We start from the raw sequence: 20354 nt of genomic DNA on the forward strand, positions 1-20354 counted from the left end.
TAAGTTTGGTTTGGACACATCCTGGATGAAATTAACTATGTTCTGGACCTTCTATCTGAGCCAGGGGTTTAAAATGTAACAAATAATCGATTTTGAGACCTAAATTTTTAATTTTGGGTTTTGAATGTCGAGCATGCTCAAAAATCTATATTTTATCTTTTTATTCTGTATCCAAATATTTATGACACCGATCTGTCATCTTGTGTGTATATATTAAACCGGGGACCTAGAAACAATGGAGAGGCTTCCTCCCACCATAGCCCTCAGTGGTTCACTACCCTACAACAGGCACAGCAGTCCACCCACCCCACCGCGGCCCCATACCGAACCCAGGGTTATTGTGTGGCTCGGCCCCCAGTGGAGTTTCGTTGTTCTAAGAGTGATTACTTTCAAAGGAGTTTCAGAAGAGTAATCACAACAAAAATAAATACAAATATAATTTTTAGCCTAAAAACGGAAACTACCCAAATTCTTTGTATTATATGTTACAGAAACAAAACGAGACCCACTAAAGATGACACATAGGTTTCTAAATATGTTTTTGGTAAAGACTAAAGAAAAACGTAATCTTTTGCAGAAGGTACAGTTTTAAAGACACAAACTTAGTTCTCGACATCTAAAATTGGCAATGCAAGTTTTCAGTCCCAGAAAGATGGCTAACTGTTCAAGACAAACAAAAGAAAAAGGAAAAGTCTCATGTCACGGGACGTCTTACCAAGAGACTTTCCTGGAACTTCTTAGAATATACTATTTAGAAAGATTTCTTAAAGCCTTCAGTTGCCATTCTCTTCATATATTGTACGATTGTACGATTTTGGCATTAGGCCATTTTCATGTATTTTATGGATGATTTTCTACTAGCAGATTATGTCATATGTCATTGCTCCTATGGCATCATGTTATGGTCATAAAATAAATCAGAGGTTTTCATGCAGTTGCTCGAAAATAATGTCCTCCTAAAATAGCGTGAACACCTCATATTTATTTTATGACTATAACATGATGCCATAGGAGCAATGACATATATGACATAATCTGATACTAAAAATCATTCATAAAATACTTTAAAATGGCCAAAGGCCAAAATTGTACAATCGTACAGGAAATAAAGAGACTGGCAACTGAAGGCTTCGAGAAATATTTCAAAAAGTTCATCGCATCTTGGGATACTATCACACTGAAAATTATAGAAACACTATTTTAGGATAGAAAATGATAGTAAAAACGGGTATACCTTACTTATAAAAACAGATTTACAAAACTCATTCTCGAAAACGAGCTTCGCTCGAACTGTGTAATGCCACAACGAAGCATAGCCGAGGCGCAGCAGTTGAATAAGTGGACGCTCATGCCATCTGTTGGATAGTTGCGCAAACAAAAGCACAGGTGCTTCCACATGGCGGCAGTCAAATGAAATAGCACTACGAGTAAGGCAGTATCTGAATAGTGCTGCGCTCGGACGACGAAATAAAGAAGCTTTAAACTAGGATAACATTATTACATATAGTAAAAATATTAATTTAATATTAGTTATATATATAAAATATGACTGTAACTGAATATGGTAATGTTGTGGTATGTCCATTTGTAAATAGAGAACTTGGCATAGCGTAAATTAATGTTTAAATGTGAGAGAAATCCCCGAGAATGTGGACAATGCAGGTTGGTGCGTGAATTGGGCAGTAGATAGAGATGTGTTCTGGAACTGTTCAGATGCAGAATTGAGATTATGCGGCGCGAAAGTGACGGTGTTAGTACGGTACGGTAACGTTTCTTATAGACAGTTAAAATTGAGCTTACAACAAACACGAACTTGATTTATGGTGTGTCAGCAAGTCAAATGGGCAATAAGGCTTGCAGGATGCAACATTTCGACGGAGACGGCTTGTGAGCGATATAGTTGCTGTTCCCGCTCAAAAAGCACATGGCACGCCTTGTGGAAGTCTGCATAATTTACGACGGACTGCAGCGACCAGCAGCAAGGTGTGAAGTGACCGGTGTCTGCAGCTAATGTTGCAATGTGATCTTACTACCATATGAGATCCACTGATGAGCTCATGCCAGCACAAGCAACGAACTAGTAGTTATCGTACGACAGTGTTTTTATGAACAGTGCATTTTATACCGCCGCCATAACAAGTACATTTATCCGTAGCGAACCAGTTTATATTTATCAAGTCAAGTTCTCTACAGTGTAATGTCTGAGTGAAATAATAAGTTTGTGATTCAAAGTGCATTCCACGAGTGTCATCAATTATTTACAGAAAATAGTTCGTTATTATCCCAAATCCATCACTGTGTGTGCAGCAATACCAGTAAAAAGGCTATATTACGTGAGTATTGGCGTATTATGCTACAAGAGGATATAATCGGAGTTAACGCCGAAAATTTCCAACAAACGCCGGATTATACAACTGACAGAAGACGCCAGGTACTGTGCCACATTGATTACAGTTCAACTCGATGTTGTGGCTTTTCAGTACATTATCAACGTAAAAACTCATTCAGTTTCATTAGAACAAAATGATTCTAAAGTAATGTTTTTGCCGTCTCTAGTAACCATCAGTTCTACAGTGTTCATTGATTATTCAATTAAAGAATTTATTGCCACCACAGTACTCATTGTACATTCAGTACAATGCAAATTCAGTAACATTAAAATCATTGCTGACAGTTGGTGTAGATCAATCTAACTTACAGTAAGTTCAAGTGTTTATCATATGTGTGTGTGTATTGTGTTACGTAAATGTTGTTCGCCTGCTAGGCGTGATTAATGTACACCAGTTAGTGCATTCTGTTCAGTCACTTCAAAGAGGTTATTTTTGTTAACGAAAATCAGAATTCATTTAACATTCGATTTCTTGTACGCCATCGCCAATATTTATTCAGTAATTCCGTGTAGTAGTCTGAACTACATAGCAAAGCTATTCAGGCTTATTACACGCGATAGCCGTTTTCCAGACGTCCGATGCCGCATGGTGTAAAAATATTACAGTACATTCGAATAGTGGCATCGCAACTGACCGATCCACGCTCTGTGGCCCTTTTTACCTACGTGAGCGCATGATAGAATCGTGGCTACACAATGAGATATAGCACCAAGACCTATACGAATGTCGTCAGACAGGAGAATACTACACAGATGTCCTGCATGTGAAACCAAATTCACCTGAGGAGAACCTTAATACTCAATACATAATGTTTTCCTGTAGATTCTCACGGAGTTTTAACAGAGGCTTCAAACCGGTTCATCATAATAATTTATAAGAAGTTATCCACTGCTGTCATGAAAACTGCGACACCAATAGGAACTGCAAATTAGGGCAAGTCCAGGAGAGCTGGTTCAATGGTCGAGACGAACCAGTGGCATATTTCACAAATGCGCCGCTAGAGAGAGGACGTCACTATTTGTGAGGAAGCTCTTTTGTTAACGAACGTGGCTAGGAAGTGTTGCTGTTTTATTCGTCTTAGTTCTGGAGAAGAATCGCATTCTTCTTTCAAATAATTCGAAAAGATTTATTGTGTAGTTACTTAATTTTATTAATAAGACTTATTTTGTACAATCTTGAAGCAGTTTTTTTTCAGCCAGCATGACAAACGTGTAGGCATGAAATTAACCTAAAATGGCCACAGAGTTCGCACCTTGCAGGTAGAAGTCGGTGTAGTCCATCTCTCCCAGACAATCGCGAGAGATGGACTAATGTTATTTGGGAGAAACGGACCATGTGTTTTAATGTTGGAGAGATTGGCTACAATTAAATTTAGCTTTGCGGACGGCATTGTGCGTCCATTGTGTAGGCAGAGAATTGCAAGTATGTCACGTACGTCTTCTGCACAACGTCCAGTGCCCCGCCGAGCGGACTACTGATGCTGTACAAATGCAGTCTATACTTTACTAGGTGAAATGCGCGCTCTTGCTTAGCGGACGGGCAAACTCTCGCAGTAAATGTATTGAGCTCCACTGCTTGTCCACTGAGCGTTTTCTGAAAGAGCCAGTCAGGGCCGAGGACTCCTGTTTCTCACCACATATCAATGTCAGCCAATTCATGTCCGTCTAATAACAAAGAAAAGTGGGGGGGGGGGGGGGGGGGGGGCGTGGTGTAAAGAAAGTCAAACACACATTCTGCCAATCTCGAAACTGGATGTAGCGTAGAATGTGACAGTGGTTACTTCATATTTATTTATTCTTGTAGTCTACTTGTGTTTTTAGAATAAATAATTTACGGTATCCAAGTTATGATTGATTCTAATAGCATCTCGATAGGAGTCATTGGTTTGATGTGCTAAAATGAAGTGAAGTAAAACCACAACACGATACTTCGTTTTATGGAAATCCCTAGGTGTAGATTGTCGATGGTAGAGTCGTCTTAATTATTTGTAGGCGTGAGAATACTAGTGCGGAGGCAAAACTGGACAACCACATATACACATACACTATATGTTACAGACACCACGGGGGTTTGCACCAGTTTGAGTTCATCACCATATGATCTTGAGGTGATGAGATTGAGTGGCGATGGATACACAACACGATCACCTACCGTCCACGCAGCTGGAAAATTTGGCAGCAGCCGTTCCGTTTCTCAAGTATTAAGGCCAGTGGCTGTGCTCCATTTTCGAGGTCTGTCTGACTTTGTATTTTAACGACTTAACGGAAGACCTCATGCTGCCCATACTGTCTTTCCCACCGCGATACATCTTCATTTACATCTATAAACGTACTCTTCCAGCTATACTCCTGTTCCACTCCCAGAGAATGCAAGGGAAAGTCGGCTATCTATACGCCTCTATAGAAGCCCTAATATCTCTTACAATATCTTCATGGTACTTACGTAAATGTACATTGGTGGCAGTAGAATCGTTCTGCAGTCAGCTTCAAATGCCATTTCTCTCAATTTTCTCAATAGTATGCCGTGAAGGGAACGTTGTCTTCCTTCCAGGGATACTGACCTGAGTTCATCAAGTATCTCTGTAATACTTGTGAGTTGATCGAACCTACAAGTTACAAATATAGCAGCCCATCTCTGAATTATTTCGATGTCTTTCTTTAATTCAGGTCGAATTATGGAGAGACATCGAAGTTATTCAGAGGCGGGCTGGGAATCCAAAACCTCGATAAGTACTGAAGAATGGGTCGCACTGCGCGGCATCTCCCATACAGATTCCTAAACTTCTCTCAATAAACCGAAGTCGACCATTAATCTTCCCTACACCGTCATTAAGTGCTCGTTTCACTTCATATCGCTTTACGACGTTACACCTATATGTTTACTCGACGTGACTGTGCGAAGCAGCGCAAATTGACACTGTGTTCTAACATTATGGGTTTCTTGTTCCCGTTCACCTCTATTAACTTCCGCAATTCACAGAGTAATAGTGTTAGACGCTTCCGCTGAGCAAAACGTTGCCCAGATATCTCACTCTACGAAAACGTGTGGTTGTGGGTCGCCTAGAAAGATGCGCGTTACCACTCACCAGGTACTATGACTGATGAACTGTGTCATGGCCTTGAAGCAACATGGAATGACATGTCCGCACCTCTCATCCAGGCTCAGTTCGATTCTAGAGCCAGCTGGTTTACAGTCGTTGTTGCCGCCAGATGTGGTAGGTCTGTGTACTAAATTTTGCAGCCTATATACGCTCAGTTCCCATAAGAACTCATATATACGGAAGATAGCACAGAGAAGGCCGAAATACTGAATTCGTCTTCCGAAGTTGTTTCACCGCGGAAGATCGTAGCACTGTCCCTCCTTTCAGTCGTCGTACGAACGTCGAAATGCCAGATATTGAGATAACCGACCGCGGAACTGAAAAGCAGCTACACTCGCTTAGTAGTGAAAAAGGCGTCAGGACCAGATAAGATACCTAAAAGATGCTATAAAGATTATGCGAAAGAACTTGCTCCCCTTCTGGCGGTAATTTATCGTAGATCGCTTGAGCAACGAAAGGTACCTAACTACTGGAAAAACGAGCAGGTCATTCCCGTTTTTAAGAAAGGCCCTAAGACAGATCCACACAATTACACACCTATATCATTGACGTCAATCTGTTGTAGAATTATGGAACATGTTTTATGCTCAAGAATTATTACGTTTTTGGAAAATGAACATCTCCTCTATAAAAATCAACATGGATTCCGCAAACAGAGATCCTGCGAAACTCAGCTCGCTCTGTTCTTCCACATGAGATCCACAGCGCAGTGACAATGGCGCTCACGTTGATGCCGTGTTCCTTGATTTTGGAAAAAAAACAGCGCATTGCCGTTTAACGAAAAAAATACGAGCTTATGGAGTATTGGAGAAGACTTTCGATTCTAGAGCCAGCTGGTTTACAGTCGTTGTTGCCGCCAGATGTGGTGGTCTGTGTACTAAATTTTGCAGCCTATATACGCTCAGTTCCCATAAGAATTCATATCTACGGAAGATAGCACAGAGAAGGCCGAAATACTGAATTCGTCTTCCGAAGTTGCAGATAGTCCTCAACAGGTCGCTCTTAATGGAACTAAATCGATAAATGTAAAGGTAATATCCGGAATACCACAGGGAAGTGTGATAGGATCGTTGCAGTTTACAATATATATAAATAAATTAAATGATCAAGTAGAAAGCGTCGGATAATCTTTAACGCTATTTGCAGATGATGCAGTTGTCTATACCAAAGTAGCAACTCCAGAACATAGTAAGAATTTGCAGAACGGCCTGCAGAGAATTGATGAATGCTGCAGGCTCTGGCAGTTGACCCTGAACGTAAATAAATGTAACACATTGCGCATACATAGGAAAAGATATCCTCTAACGTACAGCTGCACTATTGATGACAAACAGCTGGAGACAGCGTCTGCCGTAAAATATCTAGGCGTAACTATCAAGAGCGACCTTAAGTGGAAAGACCACATAAAACAGATAGTGGGAAAAACGGACACCAGACTAAGTTGCATCAGCAGAATCTTAAAAGAATGTAACTAGTCCACGAAAGAAGTGGTTTATAAGACTCTTGTTCGCCCGATTCTTGGGTATTGCTCATCTATGTGGGATCCCTATAAGGTAGGACTGATAGAGGAAATAGAGAAGATCCAACGAAGAGCGGCGCGTTTCGCCACGGGATCGTTTAGCTGGCGAGGGAGCATTACGGAGATGCTAAACAAATTCCACTGGCAGACGTTACAAAAATGGCGTTGTACATCACGGAGAGATTTACTGCTGAAACTTCGGGAAAACACTTTTCAGGAGGAGTCGGACAACATATTACTTCTCCCCCACAAACATCTCGCGTATTGACCACAAGGAGAAAATTCGAGAAATTAGTGCCACTACAGCCTCTGCACCTCTGCCACACACCATTAGGTGGCTTACAGAGTATGATGTAGATGTATGTGTAGATGTAGGTGTTTCCAGTCTATTGTATACATACAATGAAAAAAACACTCCGCATTCAGGCCACGAGTGGCCTACCGGGACCATCCGACCGCCGTGTCATCCTCAGAGGAGGATGCGGATAGGAGGGGCATGTGGTCAGCACACTGGTCTCCCGGTCGTTATGATGCTATTCTTGACCGAAGCCGCCGCTATTCGGTCGAGTAGCTCCTCAATTGGCATCACGAGGCTGAGTACACCCCGAAAAATGGAAACAGCGCATGGCAGCTGGATGGTCACCCACCCAAGTGCCGGCCACGCCCAACAGCGCTTAAGTTCGGTGATCTCACGGGAACCGGTGTACCCACTGCGGTAAGGCCGTTGCCTATACATAAAACGAGTAAAGTTTTATTATTTATTATGCATCTTGGCGTTGCAGTTATAATGGCCAGCAGAATATTTCTTGTACGTTTACATGATGGGATACATTTTTCAAATTGCACTTGACACTTTCTTAATAATAATTAACAAAGTGGTAGTTTCCACCTTTCACTGCTGTTCATCTCCCATTATCTCAGATGCAAGGCGCGATGTCTTAATGGCACACTTGGCAGGCGTATCGCGGTCAGTACCTTGTACGGCTGGTCCACCTGAGCGGAGACGAGACAGGTCCAGACCAGCACCACAGCGAGGACTGCCCAGCGCCCCATGCCCACGTCTCGCAGCCCACTCCAGCTGCGGCCACCGGCTAAGCTGAGGCCTCCCACAGGGACTGACAGCCCTTGCCCAGCCTCCTTCATTTATATGGCCGCCATGCGTCATGAGCCTCGAGATAAGAGAGACCTCCGTCCGAACTTGAAGCTCGGGCGGCAGAACGCAGAGTGCTTTGTGGTAGCGGGAGACGCACCGGATAGAGATACAGTCACGACCGGAAGCGGATCCGGTGGCTATTTGTTCGGCGTCCAACACGGTATTCTTTCCGGCTTTAAGCGCTTCGTGACGATGGGCGATAAACGTTGTGAACGGCACGTTGTTGTGGCACACCACGTTTGGCCGTCCCCTTTCTGCTGCAGAGGAAAATTACATCGTTACGCAGGCCACTACGAACTAATGTCGATTGCTACAACCCGCTATGTGCTCAGTTACAAAGTCGTGACGTTTCGTCCCTGATACGAGTTAAGGACTTTGAGTGATGTTTAACGTTCCCCTACCACCAGAGATTGACCGCCTCCGTAGCTGAGTAGTCACTGTAAATGGCTGCCATGCGAGAGACCAGGAAGCGATTTCCGGATCTGCCAGTGATTTCAATCAGTTTTCCTTGTTGGGAGGAGTGGTATGGGACACACTCAGCCTTGTGATAGAAGCTTTTATTAGTGAAGGAAATGAATTCGCACAATAATTCGGTGATCACTGTGCATTTTTGCTTGTAAGCTAGTCTATATCGTTTACAAATTTTCATCTAATACGACATATCAACTCGATGCTCCCACGTTTGCATAGGTTTTATTGAAACTGGTCCTGAAATTTGTTTTGCAAGTTCTGAATCTTGATCTGATGGTGACTATACAAGAAACTACGTAACGAACGAAAATATATTAAGCAATCCAGACGACCTTACTCTCATGTCTTGAGAATTCTCCTACTAGATTTGATTACAGCGCATCATCCTGTGCAGGATGCAAACCTGAAGGCACTGGGACGCGTGAAGTAAGACAAAGGAACTCGTTTTTTATATGCCTGGAATCCATTAACGCTCTACAGACGTTTCAACAAATGCACCTAGCAGAAAAAGTTGTATGGACCATACAAAATACTACACTTCTCTTGTTGCAACGGCACGCGAAGGTGACACCAGAGCACACGGAGGGGAAATGAACAGGCTGACATAACAGAGGAGGATGGGGGAGGGGTGACATAAATGAATTATGTTTCTTTAGGCTCCGAACTCGTTATTGAGCCAGATGGACCAGCGTCAATGTCCAGAAGAGTGGCAACAGGTGTGAGTGAAAGAGCTGCGTGTTCTGAAACCCACTGTACGTCCGTGGAATTCTGCAATGTGAAGTCTTACTCGTATATTGCACTGTCCTCTGAAACATGGCTTTTTTCTCTGGCGGAAATACCGGTCCTACTAAAACTACAAACAGACTAACGTGTGGAACATTGGGACTAAATGCCCCCGCAAGACCCTTGTTTGTCCCATCCTTACCTTTGCCAATGTAGTACTCAAAGTGCCCTCTCGCCTTCAGCAATTACATTTACAAAAGATATAGGAGAGGTGTAGTTGTTTTGAGTCCGTATCCCAACACACTACAGCCCCCACACACTTCAGAACCCAGCCCTGTTGCCGCACCCCTGTCTCACCTTCACTCCAACTCAAAGCACTTGATATCCTTTCCAAGCGGAATTTCAATTCTTTTGCCTTCCAGACATGAACTTACCTTTGAGATCGACCCCTCCTTCCAACCGTACCCTAACCTATTCAGCCAATCACCAAATGAAAGCCCCGACCAAACCATTCCTGTCCCAGCTGGCATTCCACTCCTATCCTAACAACCACATCCCAACTACCGATTCGCCGGCCGAAGTGGCCGAGCGGTTCTAGGCGCTACAGTCTGGAACCGCGCGACCGCTACGGTCGCCGGTTCGAATCCTGTCTCGGGCATGGATGTGCGTGATGTCCTTAGGTTAGTAAGGTTTACGTAGTTCTAAGTTCTAGGGGACTGATGACCTCAGAAGTTAAGTCCCATAGTGCTCAGAGCCATTTGAACCAACTACCGATTCCTTCCCACATAGACATCTCTCATCCTTGTCCATTCAACATCCTCCCCAATACCTCCCACATCCTTATCCACACTCACAGCATGAGCCCAAAACACTTCATTCTTACTACGACTACAAATGTGCTACAATCGTCATTATTGTTTCATAAACTTAATCAGAATTTTAACATTGTAAATTTTTATATTTTAACTAGACATTTTTTGAAGAATCAAAGGGTAAAGATGAGCAACACCACAGTTGACATCCCAGCGCGGGGATGGAGGAAGGGGAAAGGGGGGGGGGGTAAAGAACTGGACAAAAATATGACATCAAAAATACGACACATTATCATGCCTAATACGGTGTAGAAAACCCGTTGCCCTTCAAAAAAACTTCCAATCGTCTCGAAATGAATAAATACATGCCATGTATGGTTTTCTAGTGAATCTTAAACCATGATTCCTGAAGAATATTGGCAAGTTCAGGTAACGTTGTTGGCGCTCCCTTCTCTCCAAGGTACACCACGAAGGCTCAATAATATTGATACCTGGTGACTGGTGAATAGCATTTGTTCTCCGAATTCTACGATGGTATGTAAGTTGGTGAAAACGAATTGGGAATGGTTTCGAGAAAATGTTGTAGTGGAATTTATGTGGAACAATGAATGGGCAGCCACTTGGATTTCTTGTACTATATGGGATATTCAAAGGGTTGGAAATTTTATACAAAGCAGATGAGATATTCGGATATAAAGAGTTGTCGGGGAGCAGTGCCATTACAGTGAGAGTAAATTTGGTTTTACTTATAAGGATACGTTGTATGGGATTGATCACATTTTGAAGGAGATAGATAATGTTATTGTTTCAGTGGGGCACGTGGGTTGGTTTCTAAATTTTGATCAGGTGCAGATTATCTATGAGGTAATTCTGGCAGCAGTATGAATAGGTTTGATGTTGGGAGTGTTCTTGTTTCTACTGCAGTGGAAAATGAGGACGATATGGGTGACTGAAGGTTGATGGGATTTCCGAGAAAGTACGCACAAGGAGTATAGTGCCAGAGATGTTATGGATTCGGAGTGCTTTTCTGACAGAGGTGTTGGGGTTTGAATTCAGTTCTCGGTCAACCTGCTCTGTCGTGATCTCTGGGCGAACACCTTCGATCAAGACAGTGAGAGTCGGAAGGGAATTAATGTTTTCTGGGACGTGATGGTGCGAGAGGGCGCTAGGACACGTGGTGACCAAACGTTATGGCAGAGAGTTTGCCCAGTAGGTAGGAGTGGAATTCAGGGTTTGTGGATTTTATAATCATGGAGTCTTTGCTAATAATGATTTGGATCATTTGCAGGTTGGAGTGGTAATTTCGAAGGAGTAAGGAATTTTAGTACAGTATGGAAGTGCGACATTCAGTTCTGCAGTGACTTTTGCAGCTCTCGTCCTCTTCAACGACTGTTCCTCAACACATGCTTTCGTTCACCAAGCGAGGTGGCGCAGTAGTTAGCACACTGGACTCGCATTCGGGAGGACGACGGTTCAATCCCGTCTCCAGCCATCCTGATTTAGGTTTTCCGTGATTTCCCTAAATCGTTTCAGGCAAATGCTGGGATGGTTCCTTTCAAAGGGCACGGCCGATTTCCTTCCCCATCCTTCCCTAACCCGAGCTAGCGCTCCGTCTCTAATGACCTCGTTGTCGACGGGACGTTAAACAACACTAACCTAACGCTTTCGTTCGAGTTATAGCTTAGTGGATAATGTTCCTCTACTTTTCCCCTATGCAACACAAAATTCGATACGGGGCCCCTTGAAACACCTAGCACTTAGGCTGACATTGGTTGGGAAAGCACCCATCATAAAAGTACCAACAACTTGCCCGCATTCGAATCCACTTGGCTCCGGTATTATGTACCCACAATTACACAGAACACTGTACAGAGAATTGTTCACAGGTGCAACTCACGATCAAATACGACAGTGGAATATGCAGACATTGGTGGCATCTGCATTTATGTTCAAGGACGCATTTGTCGCGATGTTTCCACATTTCTGTCCAACCCTTACACATACATACATACAATCTCTTTTAATTTTTGGCTATGATGGTGGATAAAATAAGTTAAAATATATAGTTCTATAAGCTCCCGACTCCTTGGAGATTATATGGGTTAATTAATGATTATTATGTTACATTCCTCTTGTTTTAGTTGACCGTGTATATCGAGACTTCGTTCATTGTTAAATGCAATGGTGTGGTACTAACTGATGGAGACGCATTAAGAACTGGTAAAATTTAATTTCTTTCCTTTATCACACTGCACAAACATAAACACACTATTATTCAAACTGTGTGCCACTACTATTAAACATAGAGATAAATCCTTCGCTACGGAACCGCCTTTGGCTCACGCAGCCTACACCTTCCACAGCCTCTCAACAACTGCTTCAGCTTGCGACTCTCTGCGCCACTGGGCATTGTCGCCCTCCAAAGAACAACCACTTACAGATACTACACACCAGTACCCTCACAGTTCGAACCCCGTGTACCGATTAACGGTACTAAGAGACTTTATCTACATAGTCAGGCGAATTCCACAACTGCAAGTCGACTCCTAAATATTTAAGATTGGGATCCCATCTACCACACTCCCAACCTAGTGGCACATTGACTGGAAAGAAATAGACCGAATGTCAAACAGTTCCCTCTAGAAAATAAAAATTACGAAACAAGAACAGACAAAAAAAATTAGGAATGAATCTATTAATAATGGCATAAAGGCTGCAACCAGTCGTGTGAAAACAAACATTCTTTATGATACTGGAGCTTCAGTTAGTAAAACTCATGCCGACAAAAATGGTTCAAATGGTTCTGAGTACTATGGGACTTAACATCTGAGGTCATCAGTCCCCTAGGACTTAGAGCCGGCCGCGGTGGTCTAGCGGTTCTAGGCGCTCAGTCCGGAACCGCGGGACTGCTACGGTTCTAGTGGACTGATGACCACAGATGTTATGTCCCATAGTGCTCAGAGCCATTTGAACCATTTTAGGACTTAGAACTACTTAAACCTAACTAACCTTCGGACATCACACACATCCATGCCCGAGGCAGGATCGAACCTGCGACCGTAGCGGTCGTGCGGTTCCAGACTGAAGCGTCTAGAACCACTCGGCCACTGCGTCGGGCTCATGACGACATTTGCGGGTTACTTCGGACCACATTAAACATGATGGAATTGTAAGTCACGTCACTTCAGAAGCGGTCATTATGAACAGGTAACGTTTCGGTACAAGAGCGAGAAAACCGTGAGCTCTGCAGAGCGGACGAAGCCCAAGTACATTTCAAAATGATAACCAAGAGGAATAGCAGTGTTCATTGTAAGAAACGCTTAAGATGTTGATAGAACTAGAGGTGGAGATAAACAACTCAGTCTGCAGGCGGTGTGTGGTGTAATGGGATCTTCTTATTGTGACGCGGTTGCTGGTGCACACGACGATCAGGAGCTGCGCACGCTGTTGAAGGGATGGCGCCGCCTGACGGACATACCCCACCTGCGGGAATCCGCTGCCGGAAGCCACTGTGGTAGCGATGCGATCTGACGCCCACACACCAATGTCCGAGAAACTTGTTGAATAGTACAGCAGTTCTATTACTTTGCTCGGAGTCAGGAACACATTGCGGCTGCTCTTTCCACGGTAACGCCACAGATATTGCCACACATCGTCTATGGGTTCCGTGTTCTTTTGTGACACTGATTTCGACGCCCTGCCAACGATGTCTACCAACTCGTGCGGTAAGTCATCAGCCAAAGTAAAAACTTAAGCTTTGAGGGGTTAAGTTGTGATATTTCTGTTTCTATGCTAATCTCTATGCCCTATAATTTGAAGTTATAAGAGGTTCCCCAAAGTAATGGGAGAGTGGAGCTCCAGAACAACTACACACTCTCGTCTCAAGTATGATAAAAAAAGCACTGCGTCTTCAAGCCACAAGTAGCCCATCGGGACCATCCGACCGCCGTCTCATCCTTAGTTGAAGATGCAGATAGGAGGGGCGTGTGGTCAGCACACCGCTCTCCCGGCCGTTATGATGGTTTTCTGTGACCGGAGCCGCTTCTATTCGGTCGAGTAGCTCCTCAATTGGCATCACGAGGCTGAGTGCACCCCGAAAAAAGGCAACAGCGCATGACGGCCTAGATGGTCACCCATGCATGTGCCGGCCACGCCCAACAGCGCTTAACTTCAGTGATCTCACGGGAACCGGTGTATCCACTGCGGCAAGGCCGTTGCCTCTCAAATGTGATGGCATCACATTATTAGACATTAACACAATGAGCTATATAGTTAATAAAGTGGAGCATGATGTAGAAATAATTGTTTAAGGCTAATCTGATGTCACAGGCTGATGGCCGATAACACAGTAGACCGAGAACTTTGCTATTACAAGTAATGGGAGCACACATGAGCACTGCCAGTTAACAATGGCAGAATAGTCCTAAACAACAACACATTCAATTTGAGTTCCAAAACCGAAGACCAGGAGATGAAGCCGAGATTTACAGTGATATTCGTGGGCTTGAGTGGTGAGATAGGAACATTCGATCCAGTTGAAGAAGCGATCATCCCCAAGTGATGTGTTGGCGATCTCTGGGATCGCGGACGAAGCAAGCGAACTTTCCTTCGCAAAGATACCGTTGTCGCCACTGCCTATGCTTCTTACCATATCGATACAGCGACTGGTTACTAGGTGCCTGTTCTCTTTTACCGGCCAATGGAGGGAGAGTGCACGGGATAAAAATGGCACAAGCGACGTCAAGGGCACGAGAGGTTGGCACCCCTACAAGCAGCTCGGTGGCGGCGTGAGAGCCTCCGGGACTTGCTCTACCAGCAGAGAAAGGGCTTCCATAGCTGGGGGCTGCGATCAGACCTACACAGGCACCCCACAGTCTTTTGTCTGTATTGTCACATCGGACATGGCGTGGTGCCGGAATTTATTACCATACCTCACGTAGTGCCTTTCAAAGACGCTGCACGAGGTCACATGGTTGTTAGTAGGGCACACGAATAAGCCCCCCATCCTCGACATACGCCAGTGCTATTCGTGTAATAGCTTGAGAATATGAGACCTGAGCATAGTCAGAATCATCAGCTGGAATTTGGATTCTTCTGTAGACAGTTGAGGTACACCCTGGTTGAAATTGAGTCTCTGGCTCATCGAGTCTTGAATGCTTAGTTCTGCTTACATACGAGTAGTTTTAGGCAGGAGCACCAAGCAACCAAAATGTGCATTAGTATTATTTTTGTAGTGTCAGTTTCTGATGTCAGAGTGAAAACAATCTCAGTGCATCACGAGGAATCTGACTAGCGTGTCCATAATATTTTCATAAATCTTGGAAGAACAGTATCTCTTGAATGATAGAGTCATGATCTGGATCCATCAGTAGATGAAACATGATGCCAGCGTTAACGCGTTCAAGCAGTAGTAGACCTTATATTTGTAACTGCTCGCAAACTGCACCCATTCCTGTAATCTCTGCGTCATCTTATCTAATGGGTGCACTAGGACCCAAAAAAAATAGTGGCTTTGTGTCCGTCATCAGGTGGAGTTTACCAGTGTAAAAAATGTTTTTATTTTGTTTTGTAAATAATAGCCAATACATCCTTTTCTCCGATTGTAATGGACGTTTGTCATTGTCAGTGTTTTAGACAAATACGCAATAGTTGTTCTGAGCTATTTGACAACTTCTGTGACAGAACAGCGCCAGTCACCAGTTATGAAGTACCTGTTGTCAGCACAGTAAGGTGGCCAGGCAGGGAGCAGACATAAAAAATAAGTTTAGCTTCAAGAAAACATTGTGATAAATTGTTGACCTCTGAAATCTGACGCCCCTTTTTAGGATTGATTGAGGCCAACGGTATCTGCACAAAATTCTGTGACAGAACAGCGCCAGTCACCAGTTATGAAGTACCTGTCGTCAGCACAGTAAGGTGGCCAGGCAGGGAGCAGACATAAAAAATAAGTTTAGCTTCAAGAAAACATTGTGATAAATTGTTGACCTCTGAAATCTGACGCCCCTTTTTAGGATTGATTGAGGCCAACGGTATCTGCACAAAATTCGGTAAAAATTTATCATAATGACAGATCTTCCTTAAGAACGAATGGCGATCCAAGTTTCTGTACGCCAGGGAGATTGTCAATTGCACAGACGTGTTCAGCCGCAGGCCTGAGATCATTTTGGCTCAGTGCGTAGCGAAGGAACTGAACACTTAAGGGAAAAGCTACACTTACTGAATTCGTATTTGAACCAACAACCACGATTAAATAGCTGAACTGATGAAGTGTTCTAACATTCTGCGTGGTGTCTGTCTGTTCTATATCGTGTCTCCCTACCACTTTCGCGCAACGACGCTCTGAGCGTGTTTTTTTTAGGGAATTGACTAGTTTGAACCTGGGACCTGTTGCTGGTAAGGAGACGCCAGAGGACACATGACATGTAAAGTTCAGAAGAGTTCAGTGAGACTAGCGATGATATAACCAAATACTTAATGATTTCAGCGTCAGCTCCACTGCACTCCCTGTAAAAGAATCTTAATACTAACTAAATTTAGTGGAAGGGGTTCAAGGCTTTCCTATTTTTAGTTAGCTGGTAAAATAACGTCGAAAAAGCAGTTAAGTTTACCATTGGAAATTTTATTCTACTCACAAAACATTGTTTATAAATTGCACTATTGATAAAAGGAAATGTTTTAATACAGGATGGTAAAAACCAACTGCGTTCAACAAAAATGTGAGCGAATATTCCCTGAATGGGTTTCCAAGTTCTACAATGGATCGAAGGATGACCTATGCGATATCACATCTATAATCTAGGTTTAAATTAAGTTTCACAAAAGAGAAAACTATCATAATGGTCTACAGTGACCCTCAGTTATCTTTAATTACTTATCTAACTTGTCGTAAATTACAGTGGCTGACGTGGCTTCTCAATAACTATATAACAGAAAAATCATCGTGTTCAGATTTTTACTTCAAGTGGAAAATGTAAACACCATGAGCTTTAATTGACGATCGACACTAGTATTACGCAAAAAGGAGGTGTAACAGATGAAACTTCTGCAGTTCTGAGTGAAACTTTATGCGCTGTTATGTGGCATCGCGTGCGTATATTACCTTGTTGGTGTTCGTCAGGGGGTGGCGGACAGCACAGCTCCGCTCAAAAAAAAAAATGGTTCAAATGGCTCTGAGCACTATGGGACTTAACAGCTGTGGTCATCAGTCCCCTAGAACTTAGAACTACTTAAACCTAACTAACCTAAGGACATCACACACATCCATGCCCGAGGCAGGATTCGAACCTGCGACCGTAGCAGTCGCGTGGTTCCGGACTGCGCGCCTAGAACTGCGAGACCACGGCGGCCGGCACAGCTCCGCTCACTTCGCCGTCTCGGAAGCAACTCTCCCCTAACTTCTCCTTACTATAATTTACCGAAGTTGGTTTAAAAGAAACTATCTGGCTGTGTTTTCATCTGACCAATCGGGGTCTCAATGTTAACCTTAAGCTCCATCTACAAAAATTCTGTCTATCCAATGAGAAACGTTATATTTTTCGTGATGGGGCAATGTTTTTAAAGTTTGCAACGTAACAGAGACGCGAAAAAGTCTCACGCTAAAACTTGCAGCTGGCGTGGTCCTTTTTTTTGTGATCGTAAGATCTATACTGTTCTTCTGGAGGGCTCTATCTTTTAACATGGGCTGGGGGGGGGGGGGGTGATCCTGACGTAACAGAGACGTGAAAAAGTCTCACGTTAAAACCTGCGGTTGGGGTGGCCCTTTTTGTGTTATCATAAGATCTATACTGTTCTTCTGGAGGGCTCTAGCTTTTAACATGGGCTGGGGGGTGGTCCTGACGTAACAGAGACGCGAAAAAGTCTCACGCTAAAACTTGCGACTGGGGTGGTCCTAGTGGTTAGCTGGCGACGTGGGTGTCCGTCCCTTATCGTAGAGCATTCCATCTTAACACGGTTCTGCTCTCGGCTTCTGTTCTCGTTTCTCCCCTCGGAACTGCGTCTGTCTCACGGTGGGAAGGTATGACATGCATTTAGGCATTCTTGTGTTAGTCTGTGGTATTCCATTTGCTCACTCGTTACTCGTATTACTTTGGTTAATTTAATGTTACGATTTATTCGGAGCTATGTGACATACTACTGGATTTGCTTATCATGTCAAGGTTTTCATGGAAGGTGTTGGATTTGCCTGACACCTTACAGTGTTGCTCCAAAGTAGATCTACTGAGTATAACGACCTCTAAAAAGCTTGTAGTTTGTACTAACCACTCTATAACCTGTACAGAGTATTTTTAAAATTTTACCAGAACAGTCGCAACGCCAGAAGGTAATCAGTTATACTGATTACAACGAAACTTTTGAATTCTGCATCTACGTATAATTACAGGCAACTGTCAGCTAAATCTAAAAATGAAATTCATTAATCATCTGGCTGAGGAACTGAATAGACATCTACTTCAGGACCTCATTTATAAATGCTTTAAAATGATAAAAAATCCGGATTTCTACTCACTAAAATGGGTGTCGCCCACTGACTAGATGCAATTGGTTTTACATAAACAATCGAGGAGTACCATAAGCACTAGGTCGCACCCCCCACCACCCCAACGACCACACCCGCCATGACCCATGGACCTGGAGTGTTTCTGAGATACAGGTAGCCTTATCGCAGGTGTAATCACAACGGAAGATACATGTGGACAGACCAGTCTGTGATTCCTGAAGAGGAACAACAGCCTGTTCAGTAATTGCAGGAGCAACGATCTAGAAGACTGACTGATCAGACCTTCTACCATTAACCTACATAGCAATGCTAAGTCTTCTTTTTTTCACGAATTCCTCTCCTGTGCTAACTTCTTGCACAAGGTAGCACTTGCAACCTATGTCCTCAATTATTTTCTGGATGTATTCCAGTATCTATCTTCCTCTACAGTTTTTGCTCCTTACAGTTTTTGCTCTCTACAGATGTCCTATCATCCTGTCCTTTCTCCTTATCAGTGCTTTCCACATGTTTCTTTCCTCTCCGATTCTGCGCAGAACCTCCTCATTCCGTACCTTATCAGTCCACCTAATTTTCAACATTCGTCTGTAGAACCACATTTCAAATGCTTCGATTCTCTTCCGTTCTGGTTTTCCCACAGTCCATGTTCCACTACCATAAAATGCTGTACGCCAGACGTACATCCTCAGAAATTTCTTCCTCAAATTAAGGCCGATATTTGATATTAGTAGACTTCTCTTGCCAGGAATGCACTTTTTTCCATTGCTATCATGCTTCTGATGTCCTCCTTGCTCCGTCCGTCATTGGATATTTCACTGTCTAGCTAGCAGAATTCCTGAACTGCATCTACTTCGTGACGATCAGTCCTAATGTTAAGTTTCTCGCTGTTCTCATTTCTACTGCTTCTCATTACCTTCATCTTTGTTCGATTTACTCTCAATCCATACTTTGTACAAATTAGACCGTTTCGTTCAGAAGATAATGTAATTCTTCTTCACTTTCACTCAAGATAGGAATTTCATCAGCGAATCATATCATTGATATCCTTTCACCTGCAATTTTAATTCCACTCCTGAACCTTTCTTTTATTTCCATCACTGCTTCCTCGATGTACAGATTGAACAGTAGGGGTGAAAGGCCACATCCTTGTCTTACACGCATTTTAATACGAGCACTTCGTTCTTGGTCGTCCACTCTAATTATTGCATCTTGGCTGTTGTATATATTGTATATGACCCGTCTTCCCCTTTAGCTTACCCATACTTCTTCAGAATTTCGAACATCTTGCACCACTTTACATTATCGAACGCTTTTTCCAGGTCGACAAATCCTATGAACGTGTTTTGATTTTTCATTAGTCACTACCATTGTTAACCGGAATTGCCTCTCTCGTTCCTATACGTTTCCTAAAGCCAAACTGATAGTCATTTAGCTCATCCTCAGTTTTCTTTTCCATTCTTCTGTATATTATTCTCGTAAGCAACTTGGATGCATGAGCTGTTAAGTTGATTGTGCGATAATTCTCGCACTTAGCTCTTGCTGTCTTCGGAATTGCGTGGATGATGCTTTTCGGAAAGTCAGATCGTATGTCGCCGGACTCATACATTCTACACACCAGCGTGAATAGTCAAAATGGTTCAAATGGCTCTGAGCACTATGGGCCTTAACTGCTGAGGTCATCAGTCCCCTAGA

The 20354-nt window shown here is 43.3% G+C and overlaps 1 protein-coding gene across 1 annotated transcript in view; it reads right to left on the bottom strand.

The window, feature by feature from the left end:
• The window catches only part of LOC126483940 (uncharacterized), a 48675-nt gene extending 40498 nt beyond the window's left edge, over nt 1-8177 (bottom strand). Inside the window, exon 1 of the mRNA XM_050107226.1 lies at nt 7985-8177. Coding sequence (XP_049963183.1) covers nt 7985-8152 — 168 coding nt within the window. The 5' untranslated portion in view covers nt 8153-8177. The remainder of the gene's footprint in view (nt 1-7984) is intronic.
• Nucleotides 8178-20354: the final 12177 nt, after the last annotated feature.

The sequence above is a fragment of the Schistocerca serialis genome, chromosome 6 (genome assembly GCF_023864345.2).
Source record: "Schistocerca serialis cubense isolate TAMUIC-IGC-003099 chromosome 6, iqSchSeri2.2, whole genome shotgun sequence".
Classification (NCBI taxonomy): Eukaryota; Metazoa; Arthropoda; class Insecta; order Orthoptera; family Acrididae; genus Schistocerca; species Schistocerca serialis.